The 16,857-nt window shown below is 37.6% G+C and overlaps 1 protein-coding gene across 2 annotated transcripts in view; it reads left to right on the top strand.

The window, feature by feature from the left end:
• Positions 1-16,857, top strand: part of Ube4A (Ubiquitination factor E4A) — a 523,714-nt gene that overhangs the window by 422,532 nt on the left and 84,325 nt on the right. For both annotated transcript variants that reach the window (XM_090376475.1, XM_090376476.1), the window contains exon 15: positions 10,489-10,602. In XM_090376475.1, coding sequence (XP_090232601.1) covers positions 10,489-10,602 — 114 coding nt within the window. The remainder of the gene's footprint in view (positions 1-10,488; positions 10,603-16,857) is intronic.

The following is a 16,857-nucleotide window of genomic DNA, read 5'->3' on the forward strand; positions in this document are numbered from 1 at the left end:
TTTAAGTGTATCCTATTCCTGTAGAAGAAGTCTCTCCTGTTAACAAGCACACAGACCATGCTGAAAAAAATTATATCCCCATGAGCCTTGCACAATCTTTCCAGGGCCAAATTGATTGACATGACTGTAATCATATACTACCTCCTATTGTGTCTGGGCAGAATTGTAGACACTTTCAAATTTAACCCTAACTTGCAACTTTTTTTCATCATTGACCTGTACTCGGTAGATAAATCTGTAGATCTCCTCCTCTTAATGTCATTAATGCCAACTTCAACAATATCACCCTTTGTGCTCTTAAAAGATAATATCTGCTCTCCAATGTCATCCTCTTTCACCACTGGCAGACATACCCTGGTCCTATTCCACCTATCCTTTTTGCACAATATGTTACCTGTCTCCCTGCAATAGTGTCACCGGCAATAACTACTAGCTCCTTTGGGACCAACACATTCTCTCTTGAAGATTGCTGCTGTGTTGCCTGATGCACAAGAGTGAGCTCTGGCATTGAGTTGGGGAGCTGAGAGCTTAATGGGTCCCCCACTTTAATACCTTCGAGGGCATCTACCCTACTCTTCAAACTTTCCTATACAGAGGCGTAACTAGGTTTTTGGTGCTATTGGCAAATTCGTGGCTATGTGCCTTTTTTCTATAATAAAATCATAATAAATAATAATAAGTACGGTTGGACCTCTGTTTAACAAACTTCTTTATAGAGAATTTTTCAATCATTGAATATTTTGAATTTGCCTATTTAAAATAGTTTTCGTGGAATGAAGGAAATTTTCAATTTAACAAATGAATTACTATGATGGTATATCTAAAATTAATTGGGCTTTGTTATTTTAATTAAATTATAAAAGCACAAAAACACTATACACACATTATTCATAACTTCTGACTTATTCAGTATTGCAAAACGTACACAGTGCCTGAATTGCAAACTTCTATGCATTCAAGCATGCGCTGATGAAACGATCGCCTGATTGTTCCCTTCAAAGTTGTGTTCTGGGCAGCAAATAGATCTATGCTGCTATGCATTATCTATCTATTTTCTCCTCTGAAAATGCACCACTTTAATTTTTATTCCCTTCCAACTCTCATCCTGATGCGACATCATCTAGGGGGTGCCATTTTGTTAGGGGCGCACTATAACCTTACTGTTTTTGCACCACAAAAAATCAAAATCAAATCAAACCATTTTGTTAGCTAGCCCCGGGGGTAGAAATGGCTTGGCACAGAACTGATTAGCATTAGTAGAGGCATATGATGCAAGAAAGCAAGCTTATACAGCATCAGCCAAAAAAAAAACACTTCCCATTTCACCCATCCATTCATTCCAAATGTTTCTCTAGTTCTGCCTTGAATTTTATTTAAGCTGTCAATTTCTACAATGACAGATGGAAGTTTGTTCCAGCAATCAACCATCCGCTGGCTAAAAGCAAATTTCTGCACATCTATTCTACGACTGTCTTTCCTCAATTTGAATTTATGTCCCCTCAGGCGATTAATCTAGGCAAGAGGAAGAATCCCATTAGCATTGATTGTTTGTTTGTTTGTTTCTTTTGTGGTTTTTAGGAGCATTAGCAACTAAGGCCATATTGCTCCCGGGATATTCGGTGGTCGTTCCCTGACCTTTCTGCATCCTCTGTATTTGGTAGTCACGGGCTCGAACCCCAGTCTAATCAAGAAGCGTGTGCTACGCACTGCTGCTCCTGCCCACCTGGCTATGGAGGCGCCCATCAGTATTGAGCTTACTCAAACCATTCAAAGCCTTATACACCTCAATCAGATCCCCTTGCAAGTGCCTAGTCTCCAGACACTGCAATTTGCAGAGCTTAAGCCTTTCTTCGTAAGAGCAACCTTTTGTTCCATTCACCAATCTCATTGTCCTTATCAGTACTTGTTATGTTAAAATTCAATTTCCACCTCTCCGACCATGTGCTCAATTTTTCTAGATCCTGTTGCAGCAACATACTGTCATTAGTGTCATTAGCAACCATGCCAACTTTCATCAATATCACTAATAAATACAGAAAGCAACAGTGAGCCCAATACCGAACCCTTGGGGGCTCAAATAGTAACATTAATCCATGAAAAGCAGTGTCCATTGATATTTCCACTCTGTCTTCTCCCACTCAACCATCCCTTTATCCATAACAGTAATTTGCCCTTAATGCCATGCTGCTCCAATTTGTACAGTAGTCTTCCATGTGCAACAGCATCAGAAGCTTTCCTAAAACCCAAGTAGAGTATATGATATCAAAATTATTTTTTGCATCCAGTTCCTTTGTTATTGTTATTTTGGTTTTTAGGAGCATTAGCAACTAAGGCCATATTGCTCCGGGAATATGCGGTGGTCATTCCCTGACCTTTCCGCATCCTCCGTATTTGGTGGTGACGGGCTCGAACCCCGGTCTAATCAAGAAGCGTGTGCTACGCACTGCTGCTCCTTCCCACCTGGCTACGGAGGCGCCAGTTCCTTTGTGACTGTATCATAGTATTCAGTCAAATTGGCCAGACAAGACTTCCACTTAACAAACTCATGTCTTGATTATAAATGCCGTCTTCTCTAGATGGCCCTGCATTACTTCTTTAACCAGTAACTCCAATATCTTCCCCAGAATGGAAGTTAAACAAAACAGGGCTGTAATTACTCGTGTCACCCTTTGATTCCCTTTGTGAATTGGGGACACATTTGCACATCTCCAGTCGATAGGGACCTCTCCTGAGTCTAAAGAAGCTCTCATAATTATCGCCACTGACAGGCCACATCAGAATGATGTGGCCTGTCATTGGCACCCTTTGGATACTGCACCCTTGGCACCTACCCCAATGCCAAGGCATTCCTACGGATAAGGATCCTAGGTGTTACACACCTAGGATTCTTATCCTTACTAAGACACTGTCTGAATGAATTTTCTTCCACTGCAGTGGCTGCAGAAACCATCACTCCTGCAATATTTTGCCACATGGCCATATGCCATGCAGCAATAACACTGGGTCAGCACAAGGAGATCCTTCACCCTGTGTGAGGACCAGTCTATATATAATATTTATCTTGCCACTTTAAGCTTTCTACCCAGTCCTAAAGTTTGTACAATGTAGTTAAAGCATGGCTGATATTTTACCCTATTTCTAGCAACCATAGACACAGTGGAATAGAAAGTTTCCTCAGAAATCCCAGTAGCTTGTAAATATCTCAAGACATATATCCACATAAAACATTACTAGTTTGGGAGCAGGTTTAAAGGGACAGTCTGCCTCCAAACCTAATTCTGGCACCTTTGAGCAGGTCACAATCTTTTCAATGCAAACAGTCTTCAGGATTTGATCTTTCGTATCCTGACTTAATTGTAACCATCAGTTACAGCCTTAATTATAACAGTCTTCATCTTTATCACTACATCCTGCCTTGCAGGAGTGGTGACCCGAGCATATGTCCTTTCCTTGGAAGCAATATCACCCATGGAACCGTGTAAATAATCTTGCCTTTAGTACTTGATTCTCAGTACATAACTTCTGGAACAAGCATCCCATAAGGACAAAACATTTGATTTTATATATATATAATAACATACAATTTGATATGTTTTCCCTCTACACGGTCAACTTTAAAATGATTGCTCTCTTATTCTTTGTGTACAAACTGCACCACATATAACTGCTTGTGTATAAGTGCTCTGGCAGTGATGACGGTCACTGTCGGTACAGTGTTGTATTTTTTCAGCTAGCATGTGCGTGCGCGCGCACACACACACACACGCACAGTGATTCACAAAGAAATGGCATAACTTCGAGAGCTGGTTTTTGATACCTCTTATATGTATACACTGAGGTAATTTTAAGTTAAAAAGTACATATAAACATGGGCTAATTCTAAATGATTGCAGAGCTCTGGCTATTTAAATCTTAGGAAAAAACAAATAAGTTATGATATAAAATAAAAATAAATAATTATTTACTTTTATTTAAGAAAGCTACATCTGTGTTTACAGGTATGTACACACGTAGGGTTAGAGTATTTTGTGGACCACTGTGACTGATCTGTCACACAGGAAACTGGCCATTGAGGTGAGTAACCACTACACGGGGACAATAAGGAGGAGAAGGGGCTCCATGTTGGAAGTACATTCAATGTATATGTAATGTAGCAACATCTCAATTTTGGCAGTTTGTTTTGCTGAGATCATAGATAGTGCTCTCCAGTAAGACCATCAGAAATAAATGGAACAATCAACTGATCATTTCACACTGCACATTAATGCTGACTCAGCATTAAAAATTACTCACCCAATGGAATGGGGATTCATTTCCAACCAAACATAGGAATTGTGTGTGTGTTGACACTATCTCAGGTGAATTGAGCTTCATCACTGAACAGGATGTAACAATGCAATTAGTGATGGTCATCTAGCCAGTTACAAAATTCTAGCATTTGGGTATGATCTCTAAATTCAAGGTGTTGTACATGCTACATGTGGTATATATACATGCCTTCTTTATGAAGTGTTCTTCATATTCTTGATTGATAAACACCAAGTATCTTCACATACTAGACAAGGACTGTGCTCTACTGCCTCAGTGATATTCTGCATACTTGTATGTGGTGTGAACACTGGGAAGTTAGCTGATATCTTTGAAAAACTCAGCTAATAATGTGTGGATTTGGAACTCTGTGATTTATAAAACTTTGCTGGGATGCAGCATTAAGAAACACCAAGTATCTTCCCATACTAGACAAGGACTGTGCTGTACTGCCTCAGTGATATTCTGCATGCTTGTATGTGGTGTGAACACTGGGAAGTTAGCTGATATCTTTGAAAAACTCAGCTAATAACATGTGGATTTGGAACTCTGCGATTTAGAAAACTTTGCTTTGATGCAGCAACAGCATTTCTATCACAAAATCCATAAACATGCACCATATTGGCATATTCAGCACTTGTAAATGTGAAAAGCATCCTGAAAGTAACAATGGATCACAAATCAACAAAGAATACTGCACACAGCAAAAAAAAAATGATACTGCACTTGCATTTGCTTTGTCGGGCTATATTTATTAGTAATAGTATTTAGTATTAGTAATGGCTGCATGGTGCAAGACAGCCTATGGCTTATGTTGCACCAGCCAAAAAAAAAAAAAAAAAAAAAAAATGAACAAAACAATGATAAAAAAATAATAATAATAATAAATAATAATAATTAATAAAAAAAAAGGAAATTAAACCTATCATCCTATGCGCTTCCCTGACCAAAAGGTACTATCCAGATGACCTTTGAATTTCCCCAAACTGTCAGCCTCTACCACCCATGTAGGCAACTTATTCCAGTAATTTATAACTCGCTGGCTAAAATAAAACTTCCTGCAGTCCAATCTAAAAATCCCCCCCCCCCGTAACTTGAATTTATATCCCCTAGTTCTAGCATCATTTATAATCTTGAAAATTTCATCCTCATTCATTTTACTGATGCCTCTCAGAGCCTTAAACACCTCAATCAAATATCCTCTAAGGTGTCTAGTTTCCAAACTCTGCAACCCACATATTCAAAGTCTTTCTTCACAAGGACGCCCTTTTGCCGATCTCACCAGGCGAGTGACCCGTCTTTGCAACCTTTCAAGAAGCTTGATATCTTTCTTTAGGTGCGTTCTCCATACTTGAACACAGTATTCCAAATGTGGTCTTACAAAAGCCTAATATAATGGGATTACCACGTCCCTATCTCTACTTGCAAAAGTTCAATAGGACACCATGGGCTTTCCTTGCAACCTGTTTACAATGCTCAGAGAATTTCATGTCTGACCATATCATAACACCCAAGTCCCTTTCCTTCAGTACTGGGTTTAGTTGAACTCCACCAAATGAATAAATTATTTTGGATTACTGTTTCCCAAGTGTAATACCTTACACTTTGTTGGATTAAAGCATAGCTTCCATTTTTCTGACCATTCCTGAAGTCTATCTAGGTCTCTCTGAAGAAGCTCAGCTTGCGAGTGATCATTAACCACTCTACCAATTTTAACATCATCTGCAAATTTAGACATCACGCCCTCTATCCCTTCATCAATGTCGTTTATGAAAATTAAAAACAACAGTGATCCTAATACTGATCCTTGGGGAACCCCACTTCTTACATCAACCCAATCTGAGGAATAGCCATTTATCACAACCCTCTGCCTCCTGCCCTGAAGCCATCCTGCTATCCATCTAAGGATTTTCCCAGTGATTCCAACCTGTTCCAGCTTATAAAGCAACCGCTCACGTGGGACTGAGTCAAAAGCTTTGCTGAAATCTAAATAAACAATGTCAAAATTATTCCCTAAATCCAGCTCGTGAGTGATCCTTTCGAAATAGTGAACCAGATTTGTTAAATATGATTTTCCCTTTACAAAACCATGCTGAGTATCCTTGAGAATTTCAATTCGATCCAAATGATCCTGAATTCCACCCTTGATCATTGCCTCCATGATTTTCCCTACCACTGAAGTCAGACTGACAGGTCGATAATTTCCTATTTCACTTTTAGAGCCACCCATATGTATGGGAGATACATTGGCACTTTTCTAATCCAAGGGAATCTCCCCCAAGTCTAGTAATGCTCGCATAATTAGCCTCAATGGTTCAGTGCACTCACTTGCCGCGTCCCTTAAGATTATGGGGTATATATATTCCATCAACTCCAGGAGCCTTACTGGCCTGTAGGCTCGAAAGTTTTTTCATTAAATAATCTTATGCAATTTCAATATCATTAATTACATATTTTTCAACTTCTTTCCCATTGCCACAAAAGGTTTTTCATTTGTAAATATCAATGCAAAATAACTATTGAGTTCATCTGCAACGGCAGCTGGTGTATTTAATAATATCACCTTTCCCTTACATAAAGGTCCGATCTGGTTTGTCCTGCTCTTCTTGGCATTTATATATGTGAAGAATTCCTTTCCCCCCCCCCCTCTTTGCTCTGTTTGCAAGTGATTTCTCATAAACTGCCTTTGCCTGTCGAACTTTTTCTGTGGCTCTATTACAGATCACCTTGTAGCTGTTATAGGCTTCAGTACTTTTTATTGCTCTGTAACCTTTCCATCCCACCTTTTTCTGCTCAAGTAATATGGCAACTTCACTATTCATCCAACTTGGAACCCTCCCCGTGGAGTATATTTTTAATGGTATATAGGCATTCAAGGCATCTGTGATTAATGTTTTAAAAGCATACCACATTTTAAATGTGTTCATTCTCTGTGCGATATCTATCCTGTTAATAGAGGCCATGTAGTAACTTAAGACATCATAATTTCCTTTTCTGAAATTAAAACCCATTCCTTTGCCTTTTACTGCTGCTACCTCTCTCATCATCATCCACCGTAGAACTACGTGATCACTTCCTGCTACTGGTTCCTCTACTGTCAGCCCTGTTATGTCATCTGATTCATGGGTGATAATGAGGTCTGGGATATTCTTTTCTCTAGTAATTTCCCTGACATGTTGATACAAATAACAGTCATCTAGTTGATTTAAAAATTTTGTTCCCCATGTCGAGTTTCGTTCCTATTTTCTCCAATCAGTTAGAGGCAAATTGAAATCAACCATAATAAGACATTGATGCTTACTTGCCCATTCCATTTGAATGTAGAGGCTTTTGTCATAATCTTCACAATCACCTGGTCTGTAGATTACTCCTACTCGCATTATACCTTTGTTTCCAACTATCTCACACCATACAGATTCTATACTAGCATGTGAAACGTCTGAATCCATGAAAGCTATCATTGCACTCAGGCTGCTTCTGATCAGAAGCATTACCCAACCACCCCTTCTATCTACCCTATCCTTCATAAATACTTTATACAAGCCGTACTGAAACTCATCATCCCCAGTTTCTGGGTGGCACCACATCTCTGTAAGCCCTATTATGTCCGTGTTACTTGTTTTAACCAGCAGTTCGAATTTGCTCATTTTATTGACGACACTTCTAACATTACTGTATAAACAATTAAGACTTACTGTTCTTGTATATTTAACAACTCTAACACAACCCTTGAAGTTTTTTTAGGCTCTCTTCCCTGGCATTAGCTACCCGCTCACGTGAAACGTTTCTGTCCCCAGAACATCTAAATAATACGTCCAGTTGGGGTAACAGATAAGAACTCTTAAGGTATGTGCAAGAGTTACTTTGACCAATATTATCAGATAAATGCGTATCAGTATTACCCAAATCCCCCCCCCCCTAACTAGCAGTTTCCCTGAACCTTTAAAGTATCCTCAATAATACTGGCAAAAACTTTTGCACCACCTTTGTTTAAGTGAATCCCGTCTCTACAAAACAAATTCCTTCTACCTACAAGTGTGGGCCATGCTGATAGAAATTTCCTCCCCAAAGTCTTGCATAGTCCTTCAAGTCTTGAGTTAATCCACAAGGCTTTTAACATATAATCCCTCCTATCGTGTCTGGGCAGAATTGCAGACACATAGACATTGTGGCCTAGCTTGGCATTTCCTCAGCATGGTCCTGTATTTTTCCAACAAATCGTCAGATCGTGTACGTTTAATATCATTATTCCCCACATGAATAATAATATTCTCTTTATCCCCCTTAAAATCTGACAATCTGTTGGTGACCTCATTAATAGTTGCTCCAGGCAGACATACCCTGGTTCTACTCCACCCATCCTTATTACAAAAAATATTCCCCGTTTCTCTGATAATGGAGTCTCCTAATAAAACAATGTCCTTTTTTAACCAGAGTAGTTTGCACTTGGTTTTTCTGTTTTGAGGCCCGAATCAGGTGTGCATCACTTGGTAGATTGCTGGAGTCTTGAGTCTCTGACGAGCTCCCAGATGCATTATTTTTGAGGGCAAGCACCCGTTTTTTCAGGGACTCAAATTGTTTCATCAGTGCACCAAATTGTAATTTAAGATTGGTGCACTCCTTACATCGATCACAAAGAAAAGAATCCCCAGGTGAGCTAGGATTAGTCACCAGGTCAACCTTGGAAAACATTCCACAGGTTCCACAACGGGTTAAATCATGACTCACCTGTAAATCACCATCGGCTATTTCCGTGTGAGTCACGATACCCTGTGACATGTTTAAGGCAGATCTCGTAACTACCATTATAAAATTAAGTAAATATCAATGAAAATTAACTTTAAAAAATTATATCTATAATATTATTAAAATCAAACTGTTACAGGAAAACCTATAACAAAATAATCTAACAATATCTAAATAAATCAAATATTTAAAAGCACTAACCAACAGTAATCCACTTAACTGAGGAGCCCTGACGAAGCGCATCCGCTCACCTCGAATTCCAACACTGGAATCATCAATATTTAATCAACATCACACAAATTATGAGCCAAATTGCAATGGTGCATTTCTGAGAATCTGCAAACATTGCATAATTTCCATCAAAATCAGATTTGTGTTCATATGAGCTTTTAGCTATATTTATTATTATTATTATTATTATTAGCTATATGGTGCAAGGAAGCCTGAGGCTTATGCTGCACCAGCCAAAAAAATAAATAAATAAATTTTTAATACCCCAAGAGAGAGAGAGAGAGAGAGAGAGAGAGAAATCACCAAGAAAGAGAATAATTATGATATCCAGCTCAGGACCCTGGGTGTGCCAAGCCCATACTCACCAGATGTGAGCCCCTGGGGTTTACTCAGGATTGCTCAGAAATATGTTCCTAAAGTCATACCATAATTTTGTGAATCACCCCATGTGTGTGTGTGGGTATATATATATATATATATATATATATATATATTATTCATGACATATCCCTTGTAATATTGAAATAGTGGGCCCATTGCAAAGTGGAGTTATAATTTATGCACTATTTCTAGACTTTATTTCAAAATATGTAAATAGTGTATAAATTATACCATGCATCTTCTCGTGTGGCTATTTGGCAAGTTGATTTTAGGGTCAATTTAGCCAATTTTCATGATCTGCTTTTAGTACTGTAGTTGAATACTTAGGAAACAGTTCTTTTTCAATCCTACACCAGGTATATTGATATGTACTTGGCAGTAATGGTATAAAATCGCTATTCTTCAGACCTTTATAATACTGTAAACTTATGTGATCATAGCATACATTATTCTTAGAAATAGTGTGTGTTATAGGTAATTTTCACAGACAAGTATTAACACAAGCAGAGAATTGTCTATTTGCTTGGAAAAGACTAACCAAAACTAGTGATGAAGTAGGTGTACTTTTATCCTAACAAATCTACTACTTGATTAATTTTTAAAAAATACAGATTTTACATTCCATGTGTATTTCTTTTCTAGATCATAAACAATTGGCAGTGAATTTGTTTTGTTTTTTGTTTCAGCCATAGCATTTAAATTAATATAGACATATCTTATATAACTCAATAGGCCTATGAACATTATCTCTTATATGTATACACAGATTTTGATATAACTAATTTTAGCATGTTATTCCTAATTACTCTATTTTCATTTTAGAAACTGGCAGCAGAAGCTGAAGGCAGCATTGAATCAGCACACCCACCTCTCTTTCTTCATTTCATCAATCTTCTTATCAATGATGCAATTTTTCTGTTAGATGAAGCATTACAGGTATCTTGTTATTAATATTTTAAATATTTATAACCCATCTTATATTTTTTTCATATATAAGATGGGTTAAAAATAAACATCTATTATTAATCTATCAACAGTTGCCAAGGTGGGGGAGGCTTTCCCATTGGTCTAAAGTTATTTTCTGCTAAAAATGGAACCATGATTGGTGGGAACTTTAGTACCTATCAATACTTTGAAAATCTCAATACTTCGAATATCCCAAAATACTGACAAAGTGCCTGGAGTGTAACAACATTTATTCATTAGTCAGAAACACAGTGGCCAGTATGATGGACAGATTAATATTGTGCTCCTGATATCCCACTATGGCAAACAATTTCTTGTTTTCAAGGTTTAACAATTTATGGTATAGGATAGAGTTTATTAAAATTTAGATAATGTGCACACTGAATCATATTTCGGGTATATTTGATTACACCGATCAAAAAAGAACCCCCCTTTTTTCCCTTTCATTTAAAGATGCAAATGCTCTTTTCTAAATCAATTTTATATTCTAGTTTCAAATATGTTCTCAGTTTTTTTTTTTTTTTTTTTTCATATTATCAGCAGTCATAATTTCATAATATGACTGCTGATAATGTATCATAATAACTGCAATGAAATACACCCACCATCTATGACTGAAACTTTATTATATAGTATTAAAATAAGACAGGTAAAATTTATTATAAAAATAAAATGCAATATACTGACAATTGTAAAGTTAAAAGTGATAAAATGATAGATAAAATTAAAATATATGAAATTAAAAGTGATAAAAACAACCATAGCTTTCAAAGGCTACTGCCTCCTTTATCAACAGTAAAACTTAATAACTTTCATGGCACATCCTTAAATAACATCAGTAGGATCACAGCTCGCACTACATGTTACCGTAGGAGCATGGGCATAATCCTCCACACGTGTGTGCATGGAGACTGGAAATGGCTTGGGAGTGTGCCAGGCACAGCCGTTCATCCTATCCAAGAATTATGGTTTCAAAGGGAAAGGGAAAAAGAAATCCAAAGAAGAAAAAATTAGTCAAGAAACACTTGTCATGATGAACCGAAGACGACAAATGAAGATCAAGAAAAACTCTGACAGGGAGAAAATTGAGTATACTGAGTTATGCAAAGCCATTAGAAAGAGACTCAGAGAGGACATAAGAAGATTTAACACAAGAAAAGTAGAACAAGCATTAAGGGAGAACAAAGGATTTAAATCAGCAGCCATGAGCAGTAATACAGAAAGACAAATGATACTGAAACTGAAGAATAGCAATGGTGTACTTATAAACAGCAAAGAGGGCATAATTCAAATAGCAGAAGACTACTATAGAGAATTATACAAGGAGCAGGGGAATGATGCCAAAGTGGGGAAGATGGATTGCAAAGTAGCAACACATACAACATACCCGATATTCTTCCTGATGAGGTAGAACATGCATTGAAGAAAATGAAGAATCAGAAAGCCTTGGGGGAAGATGAAGTTACTGTAGAGTTGTTAAAATTGGGAGGAAGAGACATAACACAAAAACTGGCAAGGCTCTTCACAAAGTGCATTAGAAAAGGTGTGACGCCTAAGCAGTAGAATAATGCAATCATAGTTTTGCTGCATGAGAAAGGAGATAAATCAGAAATTGGAAATTATAGACCAATTAGCTTGTTATCCCACATCTACAAGTTGTTCACAAGGGTCATTACTAACAGATTAGAAAGAATACTTGATGAGAATCAACCGAAAGAGCAAGCTGGCTTTAGGACAGGATTCTCAACTATGGATCACCTTCACGTAATATCACAGCTAATGGAGAGAGTAAATGAATATAAAACACCATTATGCCTGGCATTTGTGGATTATGAAAAGGCATTTGACTCCATACAGCATAAGGCAATGTTTCGGGCACTAGAAAGACAAGGCATAGATACCCCACATATTATGATTTTGAAGAAAATATATGAGAGTGCTGCCTCCTTTATTAGACTAGACAAAGACAGTAGGAAATTTAAAATCAAGAAAGAAGTTCGACAAGGAGACACAATATCTCCGAAGCTGTTTACTGCTGCCCTTGAGGAAGCTTTCAGAAGATTAGACTGGTCGCAGAAAGGAGTCAATGTGAACGGAGAGTACCTACACCATTTACGATTTGCAGATGATATTGTGGTCATAAGCCACGATCCCAAAGAATTAGAGGAAAATCTTAATCAGTTATGCACAGTTAGCAAGGATTTTGGACTAAAGATGAATATGGCTAAAACAAAAGTAATGATGAACAAGTATGCCACAGAAAGGGAAATAATGATTGAAGGAGCAGTAATTGAAAATGTGGAGTCATATACTTATCTGGGACAAGTAATTAGCTGTAATAATGATAAATGGTTGGGAGTCAAGAGAAGAATAAATTTTGGATGGATAGCATTCAGCAAATATAGTCACATACTGAAGAGCAATATCCCACTTTGTCTGAAACGTAAAATAATGAACCAATATATACTCCCCACCATGACTTATGGAAGTGAAACTTGGGCACTCACCAAAAGAATGGAAGAGAAGCTGAGAACTACACAGCGAAGAATGGAACGAATTACATTGGGAATCAGACTATTAGATAAGAAGAGAAACACATGGATTAGGCAGCAAACTCAAGTAAAGGACATTCTTATCAAAACTAAAGAACTAAAATGGTCTTGGGCAGGACACATAGCTCGAAGACATGATGACAGATGGACTAAAAAAATAACAGAATGGTACCCAAGAGGAGCTAGAAGAAATCCTGGAAGACAAAGGCGGAGATGGATAGATGAAATTCATGAGTTTGTGGGTAGTAAATGGATGGCCAGTGCTCAAAACAGAAGGAACTGGAAAGTTGCTGGAGAGGCCTTCATCCTGCAGTGAATTGAAAATGGCTGATGATGATGATGATGATATTTTATCATTTTTATTTTTACACTTTAAACCCAATAAAATTTATTTTTACACTTTCAACCTTTAGTTAGCGCATTGGGTTGACACATAGCTAACATACAGTATAAGATACAGTACAAATGTATGTACAATTTCATTTGGTATGCTTTGTCCTGAATGCGTCAGTACAAAATTCAGTAGTCTGCGAACATATGTTCATTTCAGAAGCTTGGCAATGATTTTGCATTGACTAAATGTCTTGGTGGAGTCATTCTTCCCTGTTGTCCCTCACCAAGCCAAGGTTTTCGAGAAATAAGTTTAAATATGAATGCAGGAAATGAATTTTCATGACATACAACATCCTTTATATACATTGAGCAGTTTTTGAACTCCACCTGTGGTTACCCAAAAAATTTCCTTAAAGCAATTCGAAAGCCTCTCATGATTTTAGTTTTAATACATTGAGGCATTTTTCAAAGTTTGCAGAATGCACCACACATCACCATTCTACTCTAATTGCAAGGGTGACCATCCAGCTCTTTCTAAAGCATGTAACTTATAAACATTAGTTGAGGCATATGATGCAAGAAAGCAAGCTTATACAGCATCAGCTAAAAAAAAAAAAAAAAACCCTTCCCGTTTCACCCATCCGGTCAAGTTCAGCCTTAAATTTATTTGAGCTATCAACTTCCACAACGACAGATGGAAGTCTGTTCCAGCAATCAACTACCCGCTGGCTAAAAGCAAACTTCTGCATACCTATTCTACAACTGTCTTTCCTCAATTTGAATCTATGCCCCCTCAGGTTCATAAACTGAGCAAGCGGAAGTAAATCGTGAAGCGTAAACAGTTCACGATTTAAACTTATACACATAACACTTGTTTACAAACACTAATTCACCAAAGCACTTGTTCACTTTGTTCACCACTTGCTCTCTGAAACACATACACCTTTTGAAATATAAAAATTGCTTGCTTGGTGCGCAACCCACTCTATATATACACTGGTAGAGAAATTTCTAGAAGGCTCACAATGTGTCTAGAGAACTCCGTTGAAAGTTCTATAACCATCCAGAAACATCCCAACCTTTCTTCCACATGTAACAATATTCTAGAATGTTCCAGAACATTCTCGAATGTTGTAAAAAGCTCCTTAATGTTGTAGAGAAAAATAATAATAATAATAATAAATCGATAAAAAAATAGAAATGATGATTAAACCATCTACAGGGCTTAGTTTTTTGGTCATTAACCTAAAATATTTGAAAACTGAGGATGATGAGAACTTTTTAAGCCCATGTCTGAGTTTTTGAAAAAATTTCCTATGAGAATCTTTCGAAATTATTTCAGGGAGGAAATTGATGCCGACCATTGTAATCTCTTAGAGGGGAACAGGTATCCTGTTCCCCTCTAAGAGATTACAATGGTCATTATTAGGCTGAGTGTCTGTTATCAGACACTCAGCCTAAAACACTGATGGATCCAATATCTCTCTATTACAGAAGATTTAGAAGAAGTCCGGTTGGCCTGCCTCCCTAAAATCCACTCATGCACACCTTCTCGATGGTAAGCCCTGTTACGTCACTTAGGTGGCAATGAACGTGTAGAGTGGTTCTCTTCAAGACGCCTGGTCAGCGTGAAGAGGAAAAGACCAAACCCGACAGCATGTCAAAACAAATGGCCCTCAGTCCCCAGCAGCTTTCACTCCCCCTCTTACAGCAGCGAGAGGATCAGAGTGGAAGCAGAGGGTGCTAAGAATCTCTGGATACGACCAGGCTGCCATGCACAGAAACTGAACTTGGCCTGTTATAACGTAAGATCACCCATCGGTGAAGACAGGATATTAGAGCTGGAAAACGAATTAGAAAATGTGAATTGGAATATCATCGGTTTGGCTGAAACAAGAACAAGAAATGAATCACTTATAAATTTATCAAGTGGAAATCTGCTATACACCAATGGAAACAGTGAAAGGAGTGAAGGTGGAGTTGGGTTTCTGGTCCATAAAGATTTTAAAAACAACATTTTGGAATTCAAAAGCACATCACCAAGGGTATCAAGACTGATACTCAAGATTTCTAAGAGATACAAGCTAAAGGTTATAATGATTTATGCACCAACATCAAGCCATGATGATGAAGAGATTGAAGAAATGTACACCGAAATTGAGAATCTTCTAGATGAGCAGAAAACCCACTACACTATTATTATGGGGGACTTCAATGCTAAGGTTGGAAAAAGACAAAACAGCACAGAAAGGGGAACTATAGAAAATTTTGGAATTGGTGAAAGAAATGAAAGAGGTGAAAGTTGTGGAATTTGCAGAATCTCAAGGCCTGTCAGTAATGAACACTTTTTTCAAGAAAATGGTGAACAGAAAGTGGACATGGAAGAGTCCAAATGGATTAACAACTAATGAAATCGACTTCATCCTCACTAACAGAAGATATAGTGTGAATGATGTTACCATCCTGAATAAGGTAAATGTTGGAAGTGATCACAGAATGGTAAGATGTACACTTGATATAGATGTAGGAAAGGAAAGGAAAAAACTGACTCGAGTAAATAATACAAAGGTCTTTGAGATAACAGAAGAGGAGAAAAAGCAGTATGTACTGGAACTTAAGAACAAGTTTGAGCTTCTGCAGACTGCTCAGGACCAAGATATCGACGAGGAATATTACAACTTTCTGAAAGTGATAAAGCCCAAGAAACCTATAGGCAAAAAGAAATCCAAAGAAGAAAAAATTAGTCAAGAAACACTTGTCATGATGAACCGAAGACGACAAATGAAAAGCAAGAAAAACACTGACAGGGAGAAAATTGAGTATGCTGAATTATGCAAAGCCATTAGAAAGAGACTCAGAGAGGATATAAGAAGATTTAACACAAGAAAAGTAGAACAAGCATTAAAGGAAAACAAAGGATTTAAATGAGCAGCCATGAGCAGTAATACAGAAAGACAAATGATACTTAAACTGAATAATAGCAATGGTGTACTTATAAACAGCAAAGAGGGCATAATTCAAATAGCAGAAGACTACTGTAGAGAATTATACAAGGAGCGAGGGAATGATGCCAGCAGTGAGGAAGATAGATTGCAAAGTAGCAACACATACAACATACCCGATATTCTTCCTGATGAGGTAGAACATGCATTGAAGAAAATGAAGAATCAGAAAGCCCAGGGGGAAGATGAAGTTACTGTAGAGTTGTTAAAATTGGGAGGAAGAGACATAACACAAAAACTGGCAAGGCTCTTCACAAAGTGCATTTGAAAAGGTGTGATGCCTAAGCAATAGAATATATGGTGCATTATGGCCACAGAAGCTGATGCACTAATAACTA

The sequence above is a fragment of the Mastigoproctus giganteus genome, chromosome 6 (assembly GCF_048544385.1).
Source record: "Mastigoproctus giganteus isolate SK-2022 chromosome 6, ASM4854438v1, whole genome shotgun sequence".
Classification (NCBI taxonomy): Eukaryota; Metazoa; Arthropoda; class Arachnida; order Uropygi; family Thelyphonidae; genus Mastigoproctus; species Mastigoproctus giganteus.